Raw genomic sequence first — 27,642 nt, forward strand, 5'->3', positions numbered from 1 at the left:
TTTTTTCGCGGACACAACTTCCTGTAAGCTTTTGACGACGGCTATACAATCACTTGATGTACGGATTCAGAAACGAAAGATGCCAGAATCCAGCCGGGAAGATTCGGTGTTATTTATTTATTTATTTATTTATTTATTTATTTATTTATTTATTTTTATTTATTTATATTTATATTATTTTTAGTTTTATTATATATACCGACGCCTACCACCAGCTGCCATACCTTGTTATGCAGACACATAGGAATGTTGGTCTAGCTAACGGCGTCCCCATAGAAAGGTTGGAAGCAGCATACTTCCGGCTTCTCTATTTCACCTACTGCGAAAATGCCGTAGAAAATTCACGTTGATAAAGAAAAGAAAGCAATGGCGAAAGTAGACAGTATTGCGTGTTAACATTAACTCGCACTTGCAAAAGAAGGCTAATTCTAAAGATGAACGATTGCAATAACAACAAGCCAATACTTCGAGCGCATACTTCAAGTTGAACATAAAATATGCAAACAGATTTTCACACCCATGAATGCTGGCTCTGTTTTCAAGGCCTCAAGAAGGCCATGGCTGAACTGACAATGTGGGCTTACTCAACAGTCTCAGTTTGTCGCGTAGCCACCGCCTTTGCTGCTCAGGAAATCATCATTCCACGAACAAATGGGCTATGTCTTCAATCACTTCACCACACGTGCATCATGGAGAAGTTCCATGACACATAAAAAAACGGGATTCTTGAGCTATACACCCAGATGAAATACATGAAACGGGGCTCCCAATTGGCACAGTTGAGCATAGAGAGAAAACGTGAATCACTTTCTATAGCATGTAAAATGTATTCATCATAGTCGAACTACATAGAGCTCATGACGTTTCCGTGGAAAGCTTTTGCAATATGCTCATAACATAGCGCCGGAACGGTGAAATGATTTGCATTTATCCGCTGCTCGTGCGAATGTTTCGTATGTTCTCCCGCTTTTTTCACTTCCGAAGAGCAGAATGCGGCTGGGCAGCTAATGAAATGTAATCTTACAAATGCTGGTCACTTGTTCGGTGGTAATTGGTGACGCTTTTAGGGCAAACTTCTGACAAATGTTGTATCACTAATGCGAGGATGAATGCATATCCTGCACTGTTTTGAGCCCACCAACTATCTGTGTACGGAAGCGTAGACTGTTGGGCCAGTTGGTGCATCATGAAGCGTCGTTGAGCGGAAAAACGGGCGGGAAGAACGAAGTGGACAGCACATTACAAGTGAGCGTCTGACCGATCCACTCCGTTTCTTCCCGCCCGTATTTCCGCTCGACGACACTACATATCTCTGTACACTAGGTTCTTGCCGGAGTGCTAAACTTAATGTGGACACATTACACGCTGCCCTCGACAATGGGCGTAACTTCACATTTTTATTTTATCCGTTCTATATGTTCAGGCGTGCCTATAGCTGGGGGTCACTCGAAGGTGGTAGCATTTCATCACACCATCGGTAAACGGTCACAAGCGCTCCAGTCTCGCTCTCTGAAGGCGGCGCGCGGTCCATCTCTCTCTCCCTCTCTTTCTGGCCTACACTGGGCTTGACTGCTGTGGTTGCCTGCTTGCCTTGGTGGCCGCTGCTGCTTCCTTGGTCTCTCGTCGCACAGAACGTCGGTGGCCTGCGGTGCTGGAACCGCAGGCTGCTCCTGCTTGCTGGCTCGGGCAGGACGTACCGCTACGGTACATTACTCTCAGCGCAAAACTCGAATTACCGCTCAGCGGCGTTCAATTGGTCATTAATTCTTGCGCACTCACAACTCATAACAAGTGCTTAGGTGTCCTGGGATTTCTTTCCTGAGCACTAGCTAAATATTACTGCAATATCAATGATATGGACACTCCGAGCGCATTTCTGCCGCCGGCGTCGCCGTGAGGTTCCGTATAAAGTCCAAGGGCGACAAAATCGTCGTCGCACGCCGTATGGTGTGTGTGTGAGCGAAAGCGTGCGAGGGTGAGCTCTCGTTCGTGGCTCAATCTCGCGCACTAAACGGAGAAGGCAGGGAAGAGGCGCGCCGTCTTCCGTCGCACGCAAAGCTCCGGAGGTAGGGTGGAGAGGCGGGAGCGTTCTACTCGAGGCGGCCCGGGCAGGGCCGCGCGCGCCTGTAGTAGAACGTGCCAGCCCGGGCCGCTGTATCTTGAAAGCATGCGATGGGGTCAAGATCCGCCGTGGTTAGGGAGGCGGGGCACGTTCTACTCCGAGCGGTGCGGACCGCTGTTTGCTGAAAGCCAGTTGCGCAGGGCACACAGTCCGCCGTGCATTGTGCCTGCGCGGCTTAGTTCGCATTCATGCGAGAGGCAGCGCGAAGGTCAATTCGCTCGCTGCTGCTGTCACGCTTCCTTACTCCAGCGTTTTGGCGGCGAGTTTCCACGGTCATCGAGTGAGATGTGTTCGCGTTTACTTGTGCGCGCGGGACGCCATCCTTGTGTTAATTTAGTTAGTATGCCTATGTTTACTAGTTTACACAGCCGATAAAATTACAATCGTTATTTCTTATAGCAGTCCACTAATTTGCTATCACTATCCATGCTTCGCTTTTCGGGCGAAACTGCGACTTCTTTTTCTTTTGTAGTGTTGCCGGCATTGTTTTCAACGTAAACAATTTCTCATATGCGTGTTATCTACGAAGCGCTATGCGAACAGAATGCGCGCAGCCACATATCAGACCTCTTGCGATACGCGGCTATTTCTTTTTCAGGTAAATTTTCCGCGATACAGAACGATCTTCGCAAAATTTTGCGCTGCAAATAAAAATGTACGTAAAAAGTGCGCCGCAGAAGGTTAGTGCCGGGACATTTCGATCTCCACCTTCTGTCAGCCCTAATGCTACAGCTGTGCAGCTCTTCAGGCTCTTCTTGCGAATAATTCGTGCATACTTTGCATACTTCGCGCCTTGTACATACTTCGCAGAAGGCGACATGCATCTTGCGCGGGGTCTATGCTGAAAAGATGGCAGGCTAAGTTTCTGGCGAAGTAGTTAAGTCACCTCAGCAAAATCGAAAGTCGTTAGGAAGCTGGGGGAAAGGAGAGTAAGAAACGAGCGATAAATCGATGCCACGGTTTTACGTGGTCCGAGAGCAAAGTCAACGTCTGCCTGTTCTGAGCGACAGTGCTGCTGGTTTTAAGGCGTCGTTGCATGTCCAATCTTGAAGCGCATTTAATCGTACATGCGACTGCGTACGTGCGTGTATGTACTACGTGCGCGGACTCATCCGTACGCATATCATTTTTCAACACTTAAGTCGCTCAGACACTGAGTAGAAGAACGCGCCACTCTGTATACCAGCCATCCTGGACGTGAAGAAACGTATAGGCAGGTGCGCTTACCGACAGTGCTGATTTCAGGTCGTTCACTTTCCCAATGAGATGACCGGACATGAGACAAGCGCTTCGAAGTGAGCAAATTACAGCCATTATACAGCGAGACATGGTGCTGCATGTTGGGTTTAACATGGTGGAATGCGCAGACAGTGGGTAAACAAACTGGGTACATATAAATCTTTTTCCCGCCGGCTCCGCTGTTCGCTATAGTAAACGCCAACCAGCTAGCCCTCTGCGCACTGTCGCCAATATTACATCATGTAAAAATGTAAGTGTCGGAGTTGGAGTAAGGAATCAATAGATGATACTACCCCAGTGTGTGGAACATGCAGCAACTGGTGAAGAATAAATGAGCCTCTTCAACGGAGTCCCCTCCAAATCTGTGTACATTTCATTCAGCAGAAAAGAGGTGCATGCTTATTAACGCGAAAGCATTATATGGCGCATTGCGCAAAAAATCGTCGTAGTCGGCGTAACTGAAAGATGGTACCAAAAATGGTCTATGGGGCAAAGAGCAAAAACACGTCATTCTCGGATTGACGTCAAATTTCTCAGGGAGGTTCCCGTAAACAAAGTAAATTCATGCCAAAAAAAATTTCGTACATGTCGGTCTTGTTGCACCTGGGTCGCAAGCCCCAAGGGTACCATTGGCCTGGCAGTCTGGGGCACACTGGAAGCATCCGAAGGTCCTGGCAAAGCATGAGTCGACTGCTAATAGAATAACTTGTTTATTCTAGCATCGCAAAAGAGCGGCTGGTCAGGTCGACCGAAGTGGAGAGACGGGAGAGCACCCTACTCAACGGAAGAATTCGGAGCCTCCTCGGCGTCCGGGGCAGCTGCTTTTATACTCTCAGAGTCGAGGGCAAGGAGGAACGCCTCGTCAGAGGCGCACGTGACGGCGGGGCACGGACGCGCTGAGAGACACGTTGAGACAAGAAGTGACGCATCCGCCGGGCCGGCGCCGGTCAGACCTCCTCGCTTCACAGTTTGGGGAGCTCCTCTCCCCGGCTGCCGCGCTTTGACAAGCGTGGGCACCAACATGCACACACACACGCACACACGCATACACGAAGACACGTGGCATTGAAACATGCCTGTACGCGCTTGGCGGGGAGGCGTTGCGGCAGCGCTGAACGGGCCAAAATGTCTGCCGCTTTGAACGAAGCCCCGGCGTCCGTTGCATCCGCGCCGGCTATACCGCGCGTCGTAGGCGAAACGTAACAGACCGCCCCGCCGGGGGAAGGAGATCCCGATGGACAGGGGACTGCATCCGCTGTCCGAAGGGATGTCGCTCGATGATGCTCATAACCGAAGTCGGTCGTCCCTCGGCTTTTCTTGAGCGCAGCGCACAGAGAAGGCCTCGTTCTCACGTTCAGGTTCACACAGGACACTGCAAAGTGACTTCGGGAGAGTTGCCATTTTTGTTCTCGTTCCCAGCAAGCGTTAGAACTACGCCGAAACTCAACCGCTCAGTCAGCAAGCACAACACAACCCTCACTAAGCCCTGCCAGGCTCTTTCCCCTTTTATACTACTGCCTAGTTCCTTACAGTAGTCTAGCAGCACTCAGAACGCGTCCACAAATTGGAAAATTGCACTAGAAAGCACGTCATCACTTTGAAACACTAAACAAAAGCAATATGCTAAAAATCCTGCCTCAGGAAGAAAAACATCAGTAACAAACAACTTTAAGGCTGATTCCCACGTTAGGGGCCTCGACTTAAGCCATCGGCGTTACCGTTGAGACTCAGCTTTTTGTAACGCACCTCAAAGGAATATTGTTGCAAAGCGAGGCTCCAGCGCAGGAGGCGGCCATTTGTGGAAGAGATGGTCTGCAGCCATTGGAGAGGGCAGTGATCCGTCTCGAAGCATGCGAAGCGGAGATCGCAGCGAGCGACCGTACACCAGCTCAGCTGGCGAAAACCCCGTAGCCGCATGCGGCGCGGTCCTTAATGCAAACATCACCCCAGGCAGACACAGTTCCCAGTCAGTTTGTTGTTCGAAACACAATGCTCTCAACACGCGCTTCATGACGGAGTGGAGCTTCTCAACGGAATTCGACTGTGGGTGGTATACTGAGCTGTGTAACAGCTTTACCCCGCACCTTTCAAAAAAGGCTGTCGTCAAAGCGCTCGTAAAGACCGTGCCCTGATCTGACTGGATTTCTGCAGGAAAACCAACTCGCGCAAATATAGACAGTAGTGCAGTGACTATCTCAACTGAGCTGAGTTCTTTAAGCGGCACTGCTTCAGGGAACTTTGTCGCTGGGCAGATCACAGTCAAAATGTGTCTATACCCCGTGGTTGTTACCGGCAGAGGTCCCACTGTATCAATAACGAGCCGTATAAAAGGCTCCGTAATGATAGGTACCAACTTCAACGGCGCCCTCGATTTGTCCCCTGGTTTGCCCACCCGCTGAATGGTGTCACATGTCCTCACAAAGTGTTCTGCGTCCCGAAAATACCCTGGCCAATAGTACTCTTGCAAGAGACGGTCCTTAGTTTTCTTAACTCCTAGGTGTCCGGACCACGAACCCCCATGCGACAAGCGCAACAGATCCTGACGGTAGCACTGAGGCACGATCAGCTAATCGAACTCCACTCCCCTGCGGTCTAGATACTTCCGGTACAGGACCCCACCTATTTCCACAAAACGAGCATTTTTCTTGGTGATACCTTCCTTGACAATGCAGCGTATGTTTTCTATGCTGCCATCCTTTTTTTGCTCGGCTATCTAGCCGACCGGCTGACTTTTATCAACCTATTAAGTCCATCTGACGTAGGCGCGATGAGCAAATCTGCAGATAGCTCTTCCAACTTTCCCGTGTCGGGCATTTCCTCTCCAGTATCTGGTCCCTTCAACGCTACAGGCTCAATTGTATTCAGTTCGGACGTGCTCAGAATATCAGCTTGCTGAGCCTCTGGCCCTTTTTCATTGTTCGACAACGTCGGCCCCGCAACTACCGCCTGTGCAGCGAGCTCCCGAACTCTCGATCTGGTTAAGGCCTGAACGCTATAGCCTCACCAAAAAAAGCCCCTTCTCGCGCCGGAGGTGATCGGACCTGTTCGAAAATAGGTACTGGTACTGGGGGGGGGGGAGGGGGGGCAGCATAGATGACACTGCGGCCTCCGTCTCAAGTGCTCTGAAAGGTCCTTCATTAAGCACTTTTGCTACGGGCAAACACACACTATGAGCTTCCACGGCTTGCTTAATCCATGCGCACTCACCCGTGAACATATCGGGTTCTACGTAAGAGGGGTGAACTACATCCATTGTAGCTGCGGAATCGCGAAGCACTCGGCACTCTTTCCCGTTCACGAGGAGGTCTCGCATGTAAGGCTCGAGAAGCTTCATGTTCTCGTCAGTGCTGCATAATGACAAAAACACGACTTTTGTTTTTGTTTCCGGACACTGCACCGAAAAGTGTCCCGGCTTCTGGCACGTATAACACACGCGCACTTGCCTCGTCTCGAACCGCTTTCTGTGTTCGGCTTCGGCTGCCGCCGTCTTCTTACGTTCGGTCGGACTGTTTTCACTCGCATCCGCACTACGTGTGTCCCCCCTTGCTCTCATGGGCGTGAACTTCGGCCTCTGAAACTTGGAGCCAAATTCAGCCTTTTGACCGTCCTTAGCTCCGCGAGCCCGACGCTTCACAAACTCCTCGGCTATCTCGGCGGCTTTAGCCACCGTACTGACGTCTGGCCTATCCAAGACCCAGTACCGCATGTTCTCAGGTAACCGACTATAAAACTGTTCCAGCCCGAAACACTGCAGAACTTTCTCGTGGTCACCACACGCTTTCTCTTCTTTGAGCCACTCCTGCATGTTTGACATAAGCCTGTAGGCAAACTCTGTATATGACTCACTTTTGCCTTTCTCATTTTCCCGAAACTTCCGACGGAACGCCTACGCTGACAGCCTGTACTTTTTTAGCAGACTCGATTTCACTTTGTCGAAATCCTCTGCCTCTTCTCTCTTCAAGCGAGCGACTACGTCGGCCGCCTCGCCGGGTAACAAAGTGAGCAAGCGCTGTGGCCACGTTTCCCGAGAGAACCCCTGCTTCTCGCACGTTGGCTCAAAGTTAACCAGGAACAAACCAATGTCCTCTCCAAGCTTAAACGGCCGCATCAGGTCAGTCATTTTGAACAATACTCGTTCTCCTGCACCATGTACCTGACTTCCATTACGAGTGCGTTCCATCTCTACCTCCAGACGCTTCATTTCCAAAGCGTGTTGACGGTCGCGCTATTTTTCTTGTTGCTCTCGCTTTTTCTGTTCTTTAAGTTCGCACTCATCTTTCTCTTTTTGCTCTTTAAGTTCGCGCTTTAAGGCGTTGCGGCAGCGCTGAACGGGCCAAAAAATGTCCGCTTTGAACGAAGCCCCGGCGTCCGTTGCATCCGCGCCGGCTATACCGCGCGTCGTAGGCGAAACGTAACAGTCTGGGTGGACTAGAACCCGGGCCTCCGGGGTGCCAGACGAGCCCGCTTCCCCGACATCCCGGCTGCTCCATAGTTCTGGCTGACTGAAGGTGAGCCTAATGCATGCGGACGTCATTGCATACGTCACGTTGCAGCCATCTGGCTGAGTAAAGGTGTGGCCTAGTGCATGCATCATTGGGCAGGTGACGGCACATACTATGCGGAAAATGTGGCGCGACGTTATGAGTGTTCATGACAATGTGCGTGTTCATGACATTCCGAGGTCTACAAGCGGTACATTGCTTTCGCACTCCCACACGTACGTAAGCAGTCCTAAGTGTCCCTGCCGAAATTTTGTACTTACCGCAGGGCTCCACGCTTCTATGGACGCTTCTTGCGTGCTAGCTTAGTGTTCTTGTGAGATTCCACCAACGCCTGGTAGTGCCTGATTAATACACTAAAAAGTCTGGCTCATACGTTCTGTTAACCATTGCTTCAGTAGATCTCATGGGTGCGCAGTATCTTAGTTCTCGAAGCACCACGTCAATTACCGTTGATTTCTCGCATTCTCGCTTGCTGCCTTTGATAAGTCACAGTGTAAGCAATCGCATGAGTGATTTACCGCCACCGGTCAGTCGGCATTATCAAGCACCGATAACACCTCACTTACTCATAAAAGGAGCAGTTGAACTTTCATTCGTGCATGCTATAATATGGCAAAGGAAAGAAAAGTGTGGCAGCACCAGTCGAGGACTGATTTACCCAGGACATCTAGATAACGGGACTGGCGGTCTGCGATTCTCAGACACTAGTTCGTCGGCGACAATGTGTGCTGGGAAGAGCTGCACAATCTTGCATGCCAAAGGGTACTGCCAAATTTAAGAAATGAAGATAATTATGGGGACTGGCGAGGCAACAGGAAGCAATCACGCATGCAAGACTCATTTCTCGTTTTATTCAAAGCTGGCTAATAAGCGAAGAAAGAACCTAATTCGTCGAACAGCCCGCTGTAATGCGAAATTGACGTGAAGAAAGAATTTAAAATTCCAGATGTTTCTTTATGCGTGTTTATTGGCATTTTTCGACTGCCTAATCGTACAAGGTAACACGCAGGTGGAGTTATACTTGTTTATTAAAGCACGTTCATATTTTACAACACAGGGGCCAAGAGGGCACGCAGCCAGAATAGCAACATATTATTTGGGCTAGTCGGTATGGATTGACATCATTTAAAAGCACAACGCACGGGACAAGAAAACAGAGCAGCTCGCGTATGGCAATGACCAACACCGATGTAGGCGCGATCGCATGTCCGCCAATTTCAGTCTGCCTATCTGCGGCAGCAGTGCTCTCCGTCGTGTCGGTGCTCTCGTCGCAATGCTCTGACAACAGTCTGCGGACGATTCGGATCCCCGAAGCGATTGGCGTGGAGCTTGTCGCCACTGATTTCGACACGTGCTGCCCGATATATTATCGCTTCACAAAATGGCCTTTCATGCGCTCGCTACAACACGTCTGAGCGTACAGCTTTCTGCCTTTGAAATGGCGAGTTATGCAGCGCACAACTTCACCGTCGAAGCGCCGAATCTTGCCCAAGCACCGGAGCGCAGCTCGCGCGTTCACGTCGGCACGTGCGGCCACCACTCGTCGTTGCCATGAAATATAGCGAAAAGAGAGCCATGTTTCATCAAGCAATGGCAAAATGTATATAGCAAACACACATATGTGTATACGATATATATATGACCACCGTCTCATCACACTGAGAAGCACCCATATGATCGACGATGGCAACCTGGAGACCGTATAGTTTATCCACTGTTGCTGCCGATTTTGGTAGCTGTGTACAACTTTTTGTACACTTTATCAAGAGCATAGTTTGCTGGACTGACTGAGTGTTAGCTAAAACTTGTGGGGTTCTCACCCGTACTCTTGGGACAAAGGAACGAGGACACAGTAGTGCAAACAATCACAAGGGCATTTACTGCACCTTTCATAGACTAATGCCTGCCAGCCGAGTTGCTATCCGCAAAACATGGTGATGGGCGCGCGACAAATCGAGTAAGCCCGACTCACCGTGACCGGATAGTGGACGAATATGTTCGCCCCATGCTGGACACCAACGCCTCGTCGTTCGCGCGTACGTTCACGCGAACGGTGGCGCGTTCGAACGAGGCCTCGCGAACGGTCTCGCAGAGGCATGGATCAGCACACGCGCGGAAGGTGTGAGCCGCATGCCGAACCCGAGCCCAAGAGGAAGAGCCCCCCAACAAGTATTACTCAGCCTACTCCCCCTATCGCGCCCGACTAAGCCCGCCGTTAGGTGGCGCTAGCAGCGCAACACTCGCAACATCTCTCGTAATGCGCTGCAACCATACCGACCGCCGCCGGCACTAAGCTACGCAGAGAAGCCGGCTCACAGGAGACGCGAGACATGCGGGGAAAACAACATATTAGGGGACGCGTGAAAGTCGCGCGTCCCCACAAGCTATACAAGCATAAGCGCTTATTTATAGGACTTGCGCTTTTATTTCGAAAATTTGGTATATTAGCGATTCCGTACTGATACCGCTGACACCTGGGGTGGCATTTCCGGACGAAAAGTTTCAGGGATACTTTCACTTTTGCGAGATTTTCCGTGTCTATATATAACGTTGGACGCGTCGGCATGTACCATCGACGGAATGTCTGACCCTGTTATAAGACACCATGCTTGGCACTGTGCTACGAATACTGTCGCTTGTAGACGCCAATACGTCCAGCGCTATAGCTCAGCGAAATTTCGCGAAACAGAAAGTTTCCGCGAAATAGATCGTACAAGAACATGGCTCCTGGGCAAGGTTTCTTCAGTTCTATCGAAATGGCCACTGCTTATTGCGTCTCTTCACATTGTATGCGAACAATAGGCCCCAGATAACAATGTGTGATCGCGACAAAAAGCACAAATACGCGGGTTGTGCCATAATTACTGCCACATACTTTGATCGATAATTGTGGCTCTGATTTTTGAAGATTTATTCAAATGGTTTCTTCACGCATTTCTTCAGTGTTTGTTCCGTAATTAGACATTGTTTCATGCTGGTTTGTTTATTTCTCTTAAAATGCCAAGCCCTAAATTAAATCGACCGACAACATTTTCACTGATCTCGAAACAGGGCGCTCTCCTTCCAAGGTCGCCAAAATACTAAAAATTTACCCCAGCATTGTTTTGTGGGTTCTCAAGAATGGCAGCCTTAAAAGGACCCTGAAACAATTTTGACGATTTTGTACAAACGCACCGAGTCGTTAGAGTAGGTCCTTCTGATGATTACTTGACGCATCTAAGTGCTCCGCGTAAAGCGTGTAATTTATTATAAGGCTTTAAAAATGTACATCGCTGCTGATCGCAGCACACTGTTCGGCGGAATTTTCAGCCGCCCGTACCCATATGACGTAAATCACCCAATTGTCATCAGTAGGGCGAGCTATCCGATTGGCTGTCCAGGGCGCGTCATCGATAATTTTTCCACCTTTATGGTGAACAAATGATGTTCGTAATAGTTGGAATTTAGTTAATTTGTGTCTATAAAAAGAAAGTAACAGAAGGAGAATGCATAAGAATTTCTCACTACACTTAAGCACTTCCGGCATACAGCAAGCGTAGTCTGCTTGTGTTACGACGTGTTCTGTTTTGGCGAGAGCTCCGCGGTCAGTGTCGGTCTGTCTTTTCGTGAGCACCATGAATCACATTTGTTGCGTTGTGGACCGCAAGCGCAGCGTCTGGCAATATGTCAAGCTGCGACATCGTGACCTTCTGCAAGGCAGCAGATGAGTGGAGTGGCTGCAGCGCATCTGACTGTCTCTATCCCATCGACGCCAGATTTTGCGCGTTTGCGGCCGTCCCTTTACACCGGAGGATTACTACCGCAATAGCGTTTCGCGAGTCTGGTATTCGTGTAAACGCAAGGGAGGGGACAGGGCCTGGCCGCGTAACGTTGGCGTTTCACGGGATGAGCAGAAGCGCAAACGTTAATGATCTGCACGGTGCAGCCACTTGGTGGCACACAGCGCAAACACAGTAGCAGTAACGAAGTGGATTCTTCTTTGCTGCTGGTGTAAATTTTTCGCAGGTGCGTAATCGTTAACATGCTGTTTTTGTAAATGTTTAAAACGTTTTACACTTGATTAGAGCAATATTAGCTCTTTGTTTACTGGTTAAGTTCTGCGCGAACAGGTGGATGGACCGTGTCGACCGATCAGGCCGCTCACTTACGTCTACGCTAAAGTTGCTTCATCACCTTCAGTTTATGCCTCCACCCATCTGTCGAAAGGCCCAGCCTCCTGTGGTTCTCGGATACCAGACACGTTCGGCGCTGCGAGAGAATGCTCGCAACGCACGCTACTTCGATAGGTCTAGCTTGGGGTCGACTGCCAACAGCTGCCGGAGAGTTTGGAGAGGCTTCACGCGCTCGCTCCTAGAGAAGCGGAAGTAGACGACACGACGTGCCATCATGACGCAGGCCAGTGAAGGCGGAGCTTAGCCCCAATCACTCGGCGAACGAGTTGAAGTGAAAATGCATGCTATGGAGGAGGGTAACTTGTAATCTTCCGTAGCTCTCTTAATATCAGACGCTTCACAGAAATTGTGGAGCGAATTATCAACTTTAGCTGTACCCTACGCGTCTGCAAAATTTGTCCGAACTGGAATTAGCCTCCAGTGTAGTCCTGTCTCTGTGGTCAATTCTGACCTTAACAGTCTCGGATAAACATCTGAAGGCTGGCCTTTGAGCTGAATGTGTCGGCGACAACAATGAGAAGAGCCGTGCGAAGTTACCTCAAGGTGTTCCCCTACAAGTTCATCAGAAGACGTGAACTGATGGAGGCGCAGGGAAAGGTAAGATGGGAAAAATGCCGGCTGCTGTTGGCACAGGCCGTGCCTGGGGAACACTAGGAAGCTGTCTTCGCCGATGAGAAAATTTCCACGGTAGGGGCCCGTGACATCAATCAGAACTCCCGTGTGCTAGCTCCGACGTGAGAGCTTGCTGATGCAGCCAGTTGGGTAGTTTTTCGAAACTTACACGCGGTGTCTGTCATGGTTTGAGCTGGGGTAACCACCACTGGCCGCATTCCTCTTGTAATTGTGGCAAAAGGCGCAAAGATCGACACTCACAGATTCATTAAAGATAATCTAGAGCCTCATTCGCTGCCCTCGTCCCTGTCCCACTTCTGCGAGAAGTCCTGGACTTTTGCGGCAGGACTACGCACCAGCACAACAATCGAACAGGAAATCAGCACTGCAGCAGTAGTGTCGTGCTCTCACGCCCGACTTCATTCGAGCTGGCTACTGGCCGGCGAGCTTCCCTGACCCAAACCCGTGAACTTGTGTGTGGGGGCTATTGTCAAAAAAGAGGGCCGCGCCCATCAGCACACCAGCATGGTGGACCTGGAGAGAGAGAGAGCAAATGATAAATGAAAGGTAGGGGGGTTAACCAGGACTGAGCCCGGTTGGCTACCCTACACTGGGGAAAGGGAAACGGGGACGGAAAGATTAAAGAAAGAAGAGAAAGTCCACCGGGTATATCGTTCAGTCACTCAGTCCGGATTACAGACGCTGTCTCAATCCTGTATCTTTCAAATATCGCAGCAGCGCTTTTGTGGCCTTTTGTAGCTGCGATTTACGAGGCCATGTTCCCAAGATCTTGTTCAAGGTGAACGGTTTTCTATCTAACTGGTTGAGAGCTGTGCTCAGATCTTGTCTCTCATTTTCAAATGATGGGCAGTAGCACAGTAGATGGTCTATAGTTTCTTCGACACCGCAGGCATTGCACTCGGCGCTACCTGGAAGCATCACTGGAACTAGCACGGAGAAAACTTCCACCGAGGATGCCTTGCGCGCCATGATTGAAGCTTACGCTGAACTTTTAAAGGTCGTGATCAGCGCAAAGAGCGGATACAGTGGATAATTTTTTTTCTTGCATTCCTTATATATCGGGTAAACGCCCTACAAAAGCTTTCCTGGGTTGTTTTCTTATTCGCAACCAAAATAGTAGGCATAAACCTTGGGACAGTATTTATGGCGCATCCCGTAAGCGCGCTCACCCGCGCTTCTCTAAGTGATATACGAATACACAGATGAGTATACAGTAACGACGGCGTACCAATGTTACCGGCTCACCATATCGGCGCTTCCTGCTTCTTGTATGGAGCCCGCCCGACGTGATCGCCAAAAGTTGTTACTAAATCATTGTAACCAAAACTGAACTATACAAGACCAGTTTTCTCTGCCTTGCTTGCTTCGCCATCAGCTCATATACGCATGCATGGCGAAACGGTGAGCTAAGTGGAATGCGCTAAGTTATAACCTATTAGTTCCACTGCATAGGAGCGGAAAAGAGGCACACATTTGATGTGGGCAACTTGCGAGTGCGGAAGGTCGTGAATTTGAGCTCTAAAGAACATCCCAACTTCTGCACACAACTTAATAACGACATACAAGCCCAGGCATTGGGAAAATGATGGTGCTATACGTTGTCACACAGCGGCCAATTGCACAAAGACCGGTAGAATAACAGTTGGCAGGCTGGTCATGTCAGCGTCTTTGGGACAGAAACCAAACACTCTGCCGTGACAACGAAGTCTTGCGGCCGACGGCCGCATCAGCATCGTTGTCAACCTATACTATGACAAAATATTCTGTAGACGGCACCATCCTGCTTACAATCAATCGGCCGATCATTGGCGTTCGCGTCATGTGGGCACCGCTGGCGGTCGGCAACGATGCTAGGAGCCTCAGGAGCCGCGACGTCTGATTGGAGCACGCCGGCAAGTGCCTTCCGGCGCGCCCGTAAATATGTGGCTTGGGCAAATTTTCGCGGCCCCGCACGTGGCCATGGGCACCTTGTCCGCGCGCAACTGCAGTAGGCTCAGCCAGCGCGTAGGCGCGCACTGGAGCAAGCAGATGCCTGCTGGCGCGCACCTGTGGTTGGCGCTTAATACCGGGCTTCGTACTGTTGCGTACTCCAGGGTAGCGTGCCGCACTGCTGCCGAGAAGATGCGGCGCCTGCCTATCGAAGCTCGACCGACATTACTTATTGGGTAGCGTGGCGTTGTCGGCGGGCTGCAGGCATCCGGTAGACCATGGCGACCGAGCAAGGGCAAGACGATTTGCTAGTGCGAAACTTGCACGGTTTATTCAAAGGTAGTTGAAAGAAAATAAGAAAAGCATGAAGTATATAAAAGTACATTTCGGAGCCCCTTAAATAGGCTCTCTACAAGTGTGGGCGGGATCTTGCTTCCATCGATGTCACGTGACAGGCACAGAGAGAGGGCATTACCGAGCAAGGAAAGGAGAAGTCAACCCTCATTTCGACGAATCCTGGTAGAAGGCCCTTTGTGCGCAAGGTGCCTGACGTTAACCATCGCAGGAGAAGTCAACCCTCATTTCGACGAATTCTGCTAGAAGGTCGGGCGAAATTTCTGTCGCCACGTGGTTTCAGACGCCAGCCCTAACCGTACTTCCTTTGCTTTTGCGTCTTCTTTTTCTTTCGTATTGCTTTCACTGAGCGAATATTGTGCTGTTCACAGCTTTCCTAATGTGTTGTCGAACGTCAATAGAGACTGTGCGTGGTTTTTATAATTTCACTCCTCCTTTAGATGGCACTTTGGCTGCATAAGCACTTTGTGCGTCACCCTCTATTCTTCAACCTATCTGCCGTCCTCCTCTATAGACGAAAGTGATAACAGTCGGAGTTAGCTCCTCCCTGAGCCTGTAATGCGCATCGTCATGCTGCTGTATAATTATGTATAGTCGCGCCTTACCTTCCCAACAGGAGTGGTCAGCTCATAAAGGCAGTGGTAAAGAACAGGACACACCATATTTCTATATGGTCACGTCGCTTATATGTACACGAAAGAACATGTCCCTTCGCAGAAACGCGAGAGAGCGAAGATGCGCTTTGTTTTTCCCATGGGAACAAGTATTAAAGTTCTTCTGAAAAACAGCGGGTCTGAAATATTTACTTACGCTTCTTGACTTTTAACATTTGCAGCAATTGTTTAGTGGTTCGTCTAGTGTATATATTCAGGGTAGCTGAGTGAACTATTTCACACACTACATTTTCTGATAGACCCATTGCTAGCCTCATCGGCTATGGATGGATGTGCAGCTTCACCCACTTCTTCTGCAGCCTTTATTATTATTATTATTATTATTATTATTATTATTATTATTATTATTATTATTATTATTATTATTATTATTATTATTATTATTATTATTATTATTATTATTATTACATTTCCATCAAACTGCTAAAACAATATCTCGCCTGTCCAGCACTATTGCAAAAATAACCGACAAGGTTGTCTGCAGGTTAGCGATACTTCGAGCGTACATTGTTTTGATTGCTGACGGTGGCCGTTTTCCACCTGATTGTCGCATTTATGGATTAGTCGCTCACCGCAGGGCACAAATACAGCGTTTTAATTTTTTTTTATGTTGTCGCTGATTCTGCAACATTACATGTACCGAATAAGCCTTGTACAATCAGATTCCGCACGCAATTCGAAAGATGTTTCAGATCCTCAAATGTGCGCGAGCGTCAGCGATTACTTGGGAACGCACGGTGATAGATGCACAAATAGCCGACGTAAATAACCCCCGAGCTCAGATTTCAAGGACGGACGACTGTACTCGCCGCTATCGTTGTGCTTTTGAATGTCGTTTGTTTGTTTGTTTGTTTGCTTTTGCTATTTTTTTTTCAGAACACGAATTTGTCAAAACTCAGTTTTGACAGTGTTTGCTTCGTTAACGTCGTTACCATGGGAGAATATAGTGTCAGACTCGACGGTTGCTTTAAGTACACGAGTTGAGTGAACGCATTTGCAAGATAGTTTTAAGGCGATTTCGCGAGGTTCGCAAGCAATTCTATGAGAGCCGGTGTGCAGCCGTCTTTACCCTCGGCGATACGGGGACAATGTCGCGCTTGGTTGTGCGCTAGAGTAAAAGTTACCCACCGCGGTGGCTCAACAACGTCTATGGTGTTGCGCTGCTAAGCACGATAACGCGGGATCAAATCCTGGCCACGCTGGCTGCATTTCAATGGGGGGGGGGGGGGGGTGAAATACAAAAACGCCTATGTCCCGTTGAATGGGGGCACATCAAAGATCCCTTCGTGGTCAAAATGACTGCGGAGTCGTACACTACGGCGTGTTTCATAATCAAATTGTTGTTTTGGCATGTAAAGCTCCAGAATTGATTCACAGTAAATGTTTTCGGCACTCAGCAATGAAAGCGCATAATCTCGAAACCAAACAAAGCAGGCTTTCAAGACTGCGGAAATTCGAATGAATTCTGGAGCTTTACATGCCAAAACAACGATTTGATTGTGAGGAACGCCGTAGTAGGGGACTCCGTATAAATTTCTACCACCAGAGGATCTTTCACATGCTCCAAATTAACGGGACATGGGCGTTTTTGCATTTCACCACCATGAAAATCCTGCCACCGTGGCCGAGATTTGATCCTGCGACATCGAGCTTAGCAGCGGATCATAGCCACTAAGCCACCACGGTGGGTAAAAACAAAAACAAAAAGAAAGAAAAGAAAAGAAAGAAAAAAACACGGAATTTAAATGTCTTCCGCTTTCGCGCGCTCATTCTTCCTCAACAGCGTTCCTTCGTAACAAACTAGCCTTGGAGGCTTCAGATTCGACGATAGGTTCGCTCGGCTTAACCGGGACCACGCTCATTGATTCCACGGCGGCGCAGCAGTCTTTTTTGGGGAAAAGTAAAAGCGAGGATAGAAAGAGCTCGCACACCGGAGAGGGAAAGAGAGAGAGGGAGGGAGAAAGTGGGCGAGAACGGGTGCGGGCAATCAATACACGCGGACCCTGTCCATTGTTTCCGCTTTAGGGGCGGCAATGGCTCGGGCAGTGCGTCCAGCTTCACGTGGCTCTAATGGTGCCACGTGCGTGCGTGAGCCGATGCGTGTGTGAGCGTGCCACCCTTACATATATAGGTATAAGTATATCGGCGCGCATGCGGAGTGAGTTTTTAATCAACCCGCCATGTGCGAGCAAACGGGCCCTTCTCTCGCGCTTCCGAGTTGCGCTCTCGTAGGCTACGCGACACGCCTGTGTGAATGTGGGCGCGATGAGAAATTTCGAGGAGATTAAAAAAAAGAAGTTAATAAGGCTTCAGGAAGCCCTGCTTTTGATATCGGCCAGCCGCGTTGCACTCAATTTATGCATCGTTAGTTGAATAGTGGAGCTTCTGAAAAAAAAAGAAAGAAAGCGGAAGTTATTGCAGGTTAATAAAAAAGAAGGAAGAGGCTGAACGGTTCGGGCTATGAATAAGTGATTTGTGTAGGTCATGAGCGCTACTTTTTGAGGCGTCGTTATTGCTCAATGATTTAATGTGAGGGTGCATTAAGCGAGATGGAAAAGACTCCGACTCTGCTGCAGCCCTCTGACGTTTTATTGGTTTGTTTTGGGGCTGGCGCTTTTGCATTTTCATTCCCCAATGTTCAGGCGTGAAAACTAACTCCTTCATCGTGTCGAGCTTGCTGGAAAAAAAGTAACAAAGCCAAGCAAGTGCACGCAATACAGCATCTTTACGTCTTCCTCTTGCTTTATAGTACTGATTTTCTTAGCTATGATTTCGAGAAGACGGGATGTCTCGTAACGAAATTTACGACATTTTTACCGCTAGTGAACAGCAGCAGCTTCAACAGCTCAAAACTGAAGTGGAAGCTTGAAGAAAGTTCTCCTAACGGCTGCACAAAAAGGTTCTAAGAAAAGCGTTGGGGACTGTTTCCGTCAGTCCAAGAGCCCCTGAAAGAAGAAATAAACAGCAGCACCATGGCGGCTTGGGCTAGTCGGTATACGCTGGGTAGTCAGCAGCGTTGGTGTGTGTTCCCCTTCTTGTCCTTCATCCTTTCGCGCTGTTCCCTTGTAGAGCATGTACGCTGCGAGAAATCTCACAGTTCGAGACTCTGCAACACAGGTATCTGATATTACATCAGAACTCCTCCCCCTCCCCCCCCTCAACAAAAAAAAAGCGATGCACTAGTAGCGGCTGTTACTAATACGCTACCCATATACTAGTGTTTACCTAATAGAACCAAATAATGAAGTAATAAAACCATTATTTGTAGAACAGATGGCTTTAAGACTTCGGGCCGTATAGCGTAAAATTATTCCAATGTGTTTTTATTCCAATCTCCTGACGTCAAATTTGCCTAACCGCCGATGCAAGTATCGGGCGGTCACCCGCAGGGTTGTCTGAACAAACCAATCAAATGCTCGCCTCGTTCATAGGAGGTCACTTTTGTTTGCTTGAAAACAAATAACATTTCCTGCACTGAGCTGCTTGCCTTATTTGATTGGCTCACAAGAGGCGAGGAGCATGTACAAGTGGAGAGGAATTCGATGGGGCCGAGCCACTGCACTGAATATCGATAACCGGATGAAGAGGGTGGTGCCGGCGTCTGCGATCGGTCCGCTTTTTCTTACTTAGCTTGCCGTGGCTCGTCGAAAATCGCGGCGGCATGCAACGGAAGCCCAAGATCGAATGACGCTAAACCGGATCCTCAGCAAAGAAGAGTTGGCAGAACGAAGTCGTAAACGCACCGAAAGTTCTCGAAAACGTTACACGGCCACGCAAAAGGTGTTATTACACGCAAATAAACCTGTGCTCTCCGGCAGGGGCGATTAGCCAGTGCCGGACCGATCGGCGGCAGCCATATTTTATTCCTTTCGGAACGGGGCAGCCTGCGGCTATTCAGGAGAAAATTCAGTTTTGTTCGGCATATTAATGTATATTTAACGCGTGCACCTCACTTTGACGTGTAAGTTTTTGCGGTGTTGTGACGTCGCGTGAGAGGCAGGTAAAGTGGGTGCAGCCCGAAAACTTTTGACCTATAGCCGAGGGCTAATGGCGAAAAGGCGTCGAATCAGAAAGAACTATTTTTGTTTCGTTCGGTCAAACTATGCATAATCAGTGTGTACATGTCATATCAGATGGGGAGCTATTGCGATTTTCATGACATTGCGTGACAGACAGGTGTAGTGGGGGTGGTCCAAAAAGTTTTTCACCAATCGCGGTGGGCTGATTGCAGAATTGGAATAGAAAAGTTTGGAATAGTTTTACGTTATAGCGCCCTTCGTTACGGAATGGGAGTTGTTGGGTGGATTGTAAAAGCAGTTGCACTAAAATTTCTGAGGTACACTCAGGTCAGTCCAATTTGTTCGGTCTTTGTGGTGAATCCTTATACTTATAGCAGACGACGTTTCTGCGTTTCCAAAGGGAATAGATCAGGCAGTGGGAAGATCCACTTCTAGTAGCTGGCGGCGCCACATGCTCTGCCAAATTTCTCTCTAGCACCTTGTGTAGCGGGGCTACTCGCAACGTAGGTGTTTGGTATTTGGTTTGGCTTCTTGTGTGTGACATAGTGGGCAGGATATGCTAGACTCCTCATGGGTGACGGCGTCATCTTTGGCATTGACAGATGCCCTTCTTCTTCTCTAATCCTGCCATCAATCCGTGTCGTTGTGGGTCGCTGCGGTTAAACATGTCATTTTGCCACGGAAAATAGAAAACGAATATAGAAAACGAGCCACAGGTGGCCACAAATTAGGTGTTGCGAGTCAGCATTGGTTTTTGTGTAGGCATAAAAGAAAGCCAGAGAAATGAAACAGTTTGGCGAGTGCTATAGTTGTACGGCGAAGCGCCGGCCGTCAGGCAATACATAGTAAGAGGCAACACCGTTCCTCTCCTTCTCCACACAGAAGGAAGAGAGGAAAACGTGAGTTCTGCTGGCCCTTCGTTTTCCTAGTATTTATTCCGGTTTTTTGTTTATTTTTCTGGCTCTCCCAATTGTCGGAACTGGGAATTGACAAGTAGTCCCAGCTGTGGCATGTTGATAGTTGATATCATCTAGAAGGCGTTACCTGCACACACTCATCCGACATTGGTGGGCTCAACTGCTGGCGCCGTCCGCGCTTTGCTGCACAGAGTAACGTATCCTAAAGTGTTTCTCACAAGCGTTTTCGTCAGCGGTTCCTATGATGCGAAGGAATGGATGTACATTTTGTGCTGAAAACCCTATAAGTCCTTCCTGAATGACACGCCCAATCTCGAGCATAACACGCAACACGAATGACAGCAGTGAAGCACATTCACAGAGTAATATATATATATATATATATATATATATATATATATATATATATATATATATATATATATATATATGCAAAAGAAAAGCAGGGCGTTTAACCCGCAAAATTCCGGTTCGTTACCCTGCAGCAGAACTCGTGTGTCCCCCTTCACTGTGTATTTGTCAATTGTGCGCGCTAAATATTTCACTATGAATTCGTTACCCTGCATATCGATTTCGGAGATTAGACACATTGCTGCGAAACCACCTCGCCTTGCGCTGGACATTCCATTAGGAAACAGGAGACGGTGTCTTAGTTCAGTTCTCCATTAAAGCGCGCGACAAAGCTACGAAAACACGAAAACAGCAGCGGCTCGTGTAATACCTGCTTTGCTAGAGCAGTCGTTGCGGCGGTTACGCACACCGGGCGGCACTCGCCGGGAAGGTGCCCGTATCACAACACGTGTACTAGTTGGAGAAGAGTGTGCTCATCTTTCGGGTGAGCTGCTCGATCGAGCAACCTCTGCGTGAGAAGCGGCGCTTTTCTGAACGGCCGAGACAACCGAAGCTCACAGATCGGCTCCACAATACGACTTCTATCGCAACTTGTCGCCATCGCTCTTTCTGCCTCGAGCGACACGACGACAGGAAGCTGAAACGGATGTAATCATGGATGATAGAGGAAAAAGCCAGGCTTATTGGGCCGTATTCATGACCGCTCGTTTCAGCCTCCTGGCTACTGTTGGCTCCTGCTGTCTTTTCGTTCCATTTCCTGCAAGTACTGTAGCGTTTCTATACCGATTATGTATAGCCATAGCTACCGCATTACTCCACCTTCTCGTGCAGACTTTTACGGAATGCTTGGCCATACGATATTGCAACACTGGTCCGGTGGCATGCGTTGTAAGCTGTAGAGAATCGGGCGGCCTTTCAACACCGCCCTCTAAGGCCCGTCCTGTTTTCTTTTCAATCTCACGTTGACGTTCAACCGCAATCAGATGAACAACGCTTTCAGCGTGCTTCGAACTGACTCGATTGTCCACGTGCGGTTCCCCGCAAGAGCAAACGCCCTCTTTGATCTCCCTAGCGCCAGCTTCTTTCCAACCACATGCTTTTGTCCCATTGCTTCGAACCACGTTCCATCTGTATAGAGGGATCATTTTTCCTTTCGATACAAGCCTCGATGCGCAGATGAGAGTTCATAGCGATGCGACCAATATTATGAGCTACGGCGCGGCACATTGAAGTGTTCCCGAAAACTAGCCCTCGGTGATATCCCAACAAAGTCAACTTTGCAAAGTTCTCGCTACTCTGGCAATCATGTTGGATCTTAAGTGGCACCGCGTATCGCTCCCAATTTTGTCCAAGCTTCCGCAGAAACGGAGTCCTGCTTTGTAGCCTACCGAGCTCCTAAATTCGAACTCTTATAAAGAGTGGCAAGAGTAGAGGCAGCCGAGGCGGTTATAATATGACCCGCCTCGGTCTCTTATGTGGGGAGCAGGAAGCGAAGCCTTGAGAGAGGCCGTGACCAAAAGGAACAATCGGTTTCGAAGATGATCACCAGCAAAGTCGATAGCTCTAATAGCAACGGGCCGGGAGTGCGCGACGGTACGACAAGCAAAAAGAAGGAAGGTCGGGAAACGAGAAATGGAACTGGGATGGTGCACTATACACGTACTTGAGGTTTGCGCCTTTAGAGCCCAACGCAAGCAGCCCCGCTCAGGCATGTGTTTTCCCCGTGGGAACCTCTGCGAACTCTAGTGTCGGTAGAGGGAGAGATAGAGAGTGAAAAGGGCGAAAGTTTTACCTTTCCCGTCTGGACCCTTCAAGTGGACCCTTCGTCGACCCAGCGTTGTCCAGTTGTGCCTGCTCGCACGCTCCTTCTCTTCCTCTGCTCGTTGAAGTGGACGCGGGACACAACCGAGAGCGCAGAAGGGTCGGGCTCGAGTGGCTCATCGAGGGTGACCGGAATTCGTGTGTGCGCGCGGGAAGCAGGGGGTGGGGGTGGGGGGGGGAGTGCACGGCCGTTCGGCGCGTAGAAGTGTGGGTCCAATAGGCCGCGCGACAGAGGCGAGCATTCCCGAGTATGCTGGCGTAGCTGAGTGCTTTGGTGATGTCATTTTGTCGGGCGGCCTGTATATATTTAATGTACAGAATATAAGCCTGTACATGTTGGGCGTTTATTTGCTTTGGTTGAGGTTTCCGGCGTCCTAGCTTGGACGTCAGGCGGAACGGCAGCCGTATGGTTTCGCTTGTGCAATCAGGTAAATTATATATGGGATTGTGCGATTTTCCCGATAGCGGTGGATAATGAACGCTTCCCTCATGGAACAATATGATAGTGGTACTGTAACAACGAAGCCGTTGCTTATTTAAGGACAGGAACTGTACGCAATTTTTCGACATCCTCTTGGCGACCATCTCCGCCAGCCTTAAGGAGCTGAATGGACGACGAGGGTCAAACGACCGACGCATCCAATCAACTGAAATTGGCCTCTTACAAAGCATGCATTTCCAGGTTATCACGTTCATGCAGTTACTACAGAATTGACATTTGACAAATGACATTTTTTTTTGTTTCTGTAAATTAGTTCCGTGGACTTGTTACCCGTTTTAACAAAGCTCCTTGCCTCTCCACTTAATTTTATTTGTTGGTGGCGAGTCGCCATATAACAAGCACGTCCCAAAGGTACCGGGCCCGTATTCACAAATTCATAAAACTTCTCTTTCCCAAGTATCATCAGCCATTTTTCATCGCCGCGGTGATCACCTTATTGTTAAACCGATCACCACCATGAGTGCCCGATGCCCGAAAGCTCGCCAATGAGGAAACTCTCTATTTTGTGCAAGCAGGCCAAGGCCTCTTCGCTGTCTACAAACAAGCTGCCATGCATCTAGCAAGTACGGAACTATATATGCGCCATTTTTTTCCTGTGCCTTCGCAGGAATGCGGGAATCTCTCTGCCACAACCACATAAATTTTAAAGTGGACAATGAAGTGATCACGTCGGCGTGGTTAGAGAAGATAGTTTATGTTACAACAATAACACAAAAGAATGCCATTGTTTGCGACACAACATTCGACATTGCTTGCTCGAATAGATGCTGCTGCTCTTACTTTTCTATTTGCAAACATTAAAATATCTGATGTATTGACCACATACTGTGTTCCAGACCTAATCGAAGACGTCCAAGTCATATACGAACATGATCAGTGAAGTTTAGCACAGCACAATTCCACACCGAAGTCATTACTACTATGCAGTGCCTTTCATAGGTTTCGACCTCGCATAAACGAGCACAATGCTAGGGCCTAATATTACTATAAATATCATGCTCAGTGAGTCCAGTTGTGTGCTTTGAGTTAATGTTATGACTTCTTCGTGCGTGCCCGCACACACACATACGCAACAGTCTTCAGTCTCTTATTTCGAGTATCGCCCCGTTTCCATCGAAACCCAAATGGGTACACGAGTTCCAAAGCCACACTGAAAGAGAAGCCGCGCCTTCTCTTCAGCCTAGGTCAGCTATATGATCTCCCGCCCCTCGTATGACCGGCACCTCATGCTCCACCATCAAATCTAACCGAGCTTCATCGGTGTTATTTTTCTTTTACATCTTGAAAAAGAAGGCGGGAGACAGTTGCCGCATAAAACTGAAATTTAAGTATTGCTAGCACTTGCACATTACACCTCACTTAGCCTATTAAGAATCGGATTACATTTGGCCACCAAATACACACTAGAAAGGACAACACCGATGGCTGCCAAGCGGCCTGATGAAGTTCCAGGGAGCTTGAACGAGCCCGATGCGTTGCTTTCGTGCCACGCAGGTCCCGAGAGCCGCATGCGCAAGGGCAGCGGCTCCAAGAGCCCCTCGTCGTCGTCGGGGGCACCGGGCGGCTGCCCCGTGGCTGGCGACGACGCCCCGGCGACGGCCGCCCCGGCGTCCGGCCACCCTTCGGCCGCGGCCGCGTCCCTGTGCGCCGGCTGCGGGCTGCCCATCGTGGACCGGTACATCCTGCGCGTCATGGAGCACTCGTGGCACGAGGCCTGCCTCCAGTGCTCCGTGTGCCACGCGCCGCTCGAGCAGTCCTGCTACTCGCGGGACAGGAAGCTCTTCTGCAAGGCCGACTACGACAAGTGAGTGGCCGATCCTGTCTATCCAAACAAACTACTTTCTGTAGTCGAGCCGAATGAACCCACTTCATATACACGAAGATGACTGCCCATATCACTGTCTTCTATGATAGCATGTCACAAGCGTAAACGAGCAGTCGAGTAACCGCGTGTTATACGAAAAGAAGAGAACAATTTGTTGAAACGAGAATTTGTAGAAGAAGTTCGCACTTTCGCCCCTTCAGCCGACTTTTATAGCTCGTGGAAAAAAGATTAGGTCGAGAAACGTTAGTTTGCAGAGGCTTTGTGAGCTTGTAACTGTGTCCCTTTGAGAAACGTCGCGTGTGCCGGTATCACGTATCCAGTGAGCCTGTCTTGACTGTCAAATCGATTTTGCCATCATGGCCAAGTGAATGAACGGAGAAGGAATTGTTACAAATCATGGCACTCTGCTCACTCGTTAGCGAAGACATGCGACCTTTAATTTGTCTTCGTGATCAGCCGTGAGCCTAACTCTGTCGATGTCTTTGGGTGGTATGATTTCAGTTTGGCATGACGTAGTGTCTAGTAGAACACTTAATGGAGAGACGGGCATTATGAAGTTCCGCTGAAACTATAATAATATATGGGGTTTTACGTGCCAAAACCACTTTCTGATTATGAGGCACGCCGTAGTGGGGGACTCCGGAAATTTCGACCACCTGGAGTTCTTTAACGTGCACCTAAATCTAAGTACACGGGTGTTTTCGCATTTCGCCCCCATCGAAATGCGGCCGCCGTGGCCGGGATTCGATCCCGCGACCTCGTGCTCAGCAGCCTATAGCACCATAGCCACTGAGCCGCTGAAACTATAACGACATCAGTTGCTATATATAGAATATATCAGCGCAGTCGCCAACTGCGGCGGTGTGAAAATAACGACGTGTGACTTTAATTTATCTCTTTCCGACAGCTCAGCGGATCCACCTGCATACAAAGCGATAATCTTAGAAACTATTGATCAACAATATTGCTGTCAGCACAGTAAGTGTCATCATGAGTGCAGATTTGGACTTTGATCATGCTTAACTCTTATACTGATACTTTATACTGATGTACCCGATTATACTTTTATACTGATTATACTTTTATACTGATTATGCTTTTATACTGATATACCTTACTTCTAGCTGAATTTGCTGAAGAGGTCCTGATTTAGTCAAGTGTTCGATGAAAACTCGTCTGGCGAGGAAACATATTGGTGCCAAAAAAAAAACCTGCACTCGCCAAGAATAAAAGAAAAATAAAGAACAGACGTTTCGGGCCCCGTACGAGTCATTTGATCACAATGAAGATATAACAATGGGCGCGCAGTTATTTATGGGTGAGGTGGCACAGGGTGCGAGTATATATCCCGGGAAGATTACCCCGCGTCCTGTTTATCGTGCATCTAGTTGATTACATGTAAAATGATTCTAAAAGCAAACGGGCACATAAGTGTTCCTCTTTTGCGATGATGGCTGCCGAGTCCCAGTCATTGCTGTGTCCGGTTAGTTCGTGATGCTCCGCCAGGGCGTTCGTGGTTGGGGGGCCCTTGCCGACGTCATTAATGTGTTGTTTCAAACACCGTTTAAAATTTAAAGGATATGCGAGAATTTTGCGGCTGCATCTGACCCTCTCTGCGAGTGTTTGAGTTGGCTCTGATTGTTGTCACCATATATATATATATATATATATATATATATATATATATATATATATATATATATATACAGTAAGGGAAAATACAGGCACAGGTTGAAAAAATCAATAACAAATATTTAATTTCGACGTTTCGGTCAAACAGCGTTCTTTGAAGTTCCACTGAAACTACAACGATATCAATTGCTATATGTAAAGTATGTCAGCGATTACTATTGTACGTAACGTCACGTTCCGCCATATTGTGTCTTGAAGGGCTTTCTTCTAGTGACACGCATTGATCTCAGATGTATGATTTTGAGTTGTAGATGTCCTCCAATTTGACCTTCAGTCACCGGCACGAGCAGAGCTTACGAGCTGGACAAGGTCTTTGTTGCTGAGTGCCTGATTTCTTATGCTCAGATTGCCACGTAAACTGCGACTTACTTCTAAATAATGAACACAGGTATAAAAAGTTTTCCGATGGAAGCCTGTTCCCTCGAGTGGGGCCAGCTATCACACAAAAATCCAGTGAGGCAGTCATCTAAGGAAGAAGCACAAGAGCACATATACGGGTTCATCGTTCAAGCAACTCGTCGCATACTACGTGGTGCTGCCGTACTTTAACGTTCATATCTGCCTCCCGACTATAGTTGCTGCTTCCTCGCCAAACATTTTTGTTTAACTAGGAAGTTAACACTAGTTGCGAACTCCATGCGCGGTGTTAGCAACGAGAAATTTATTTTCGCGCCTCGCCCTACACTTTCGTCCCGGATGCATGACGACGCAAGAAGTGCGTCTCGGCGCGTTCCTGCGAGCTGTGACAGCGCAAGTGTTACGCGGTTCCCGGTCGTGTACAGAAGCGCCCATTATCGTCCCCTCAAGACGCCATGCGCCAAGTCGCCTCTCCCAAACGCCTGCAGTGTATATACACACTACATCCATTTCGCGTAGTCGCCAGCCCTCTG

General features: G+C 48.7%; 1 protein-coding gene, 2 long non-coding RNA genes and 1 pseudogene across 9 annotated transcripts in view; 2 read left to right on the forward strand and 2 right to left on the reverse strand.

Moving 5' to 3' along the window:
* Positions 1-22,868, reverse strand: part of LOC139051324 (uncharacterized) — a 342,324-nt gene extending 319,456 nt beyond the window's left edge. The window contains exon 1 of the long non-coding RNA XR_011509331.1: positions 22,705-22,868. This is a non-coding gene — a long non-coding RNA (uncharacterized lncRNA). The remainder of the gene's footprint in view (positions 1-22,704) is intronic.
* The window catches only part of LOC139051323 (LIM homeobox transcription factor 1-beta-like), a 287,776-nt gene that overhangs the window by 110,968 nt on the left and 149,166 nt on the right, over positions 1-27,642 (forward strand). For all 7 annotated transcript variants that reach the window (XM_070528330.1, XM_070528331.1, XM_070528334.1 and 4 more), the window contains one exon: positions 24,730-25,039. In XM_070528330.1, coding sequence (XP_070384431.1) covers positions 24,730-25,039 — 310 coding nt within the window. The remainder of the gene's footprint in view (positions 1-24,729; positions 25,040-27,642) is intronic.
* LOC139051325 (uncharacterized) overlaps positions 24,796-27,642 on the reverse strand; it is a 182,720-nt gene continuing 179,873 nt past the window's right edge. Inside the window, exon 3 of the long non-coding RNA XR_011509333.1 lies at positions 24,796-24,917. This is a non-coding gene — a long non-coding RNA (uncharacterized lncRNA). The remainder of the gene's footprint in view (positions 24,918-27,642) is intronic.
* LOC139051348 (tubulin beta chain-like) overlaps positions 26,511-27,642 on the forward strand; it is a 39,352-nt pseudogene continuing 38,220 nt past the window's right edge.

This window comes from Dermacentor albipictus, unplaced genomic scaffold, assembly GCF_038994185.2.
Source record: "Dermacentor albipictus isolate Rhodes 1998 colony unplaced genomic scaffold, USDA_Dalb.pri_finalv2 scaffold_11, whole genome shotgun sequence".
Taxonomy (NCBI): Eukaryota; Metazoa; Arthropoda; class Arachnida; order Ixodida; family Ixodidae; genus Dermacentor; species Dermacentor albipictus.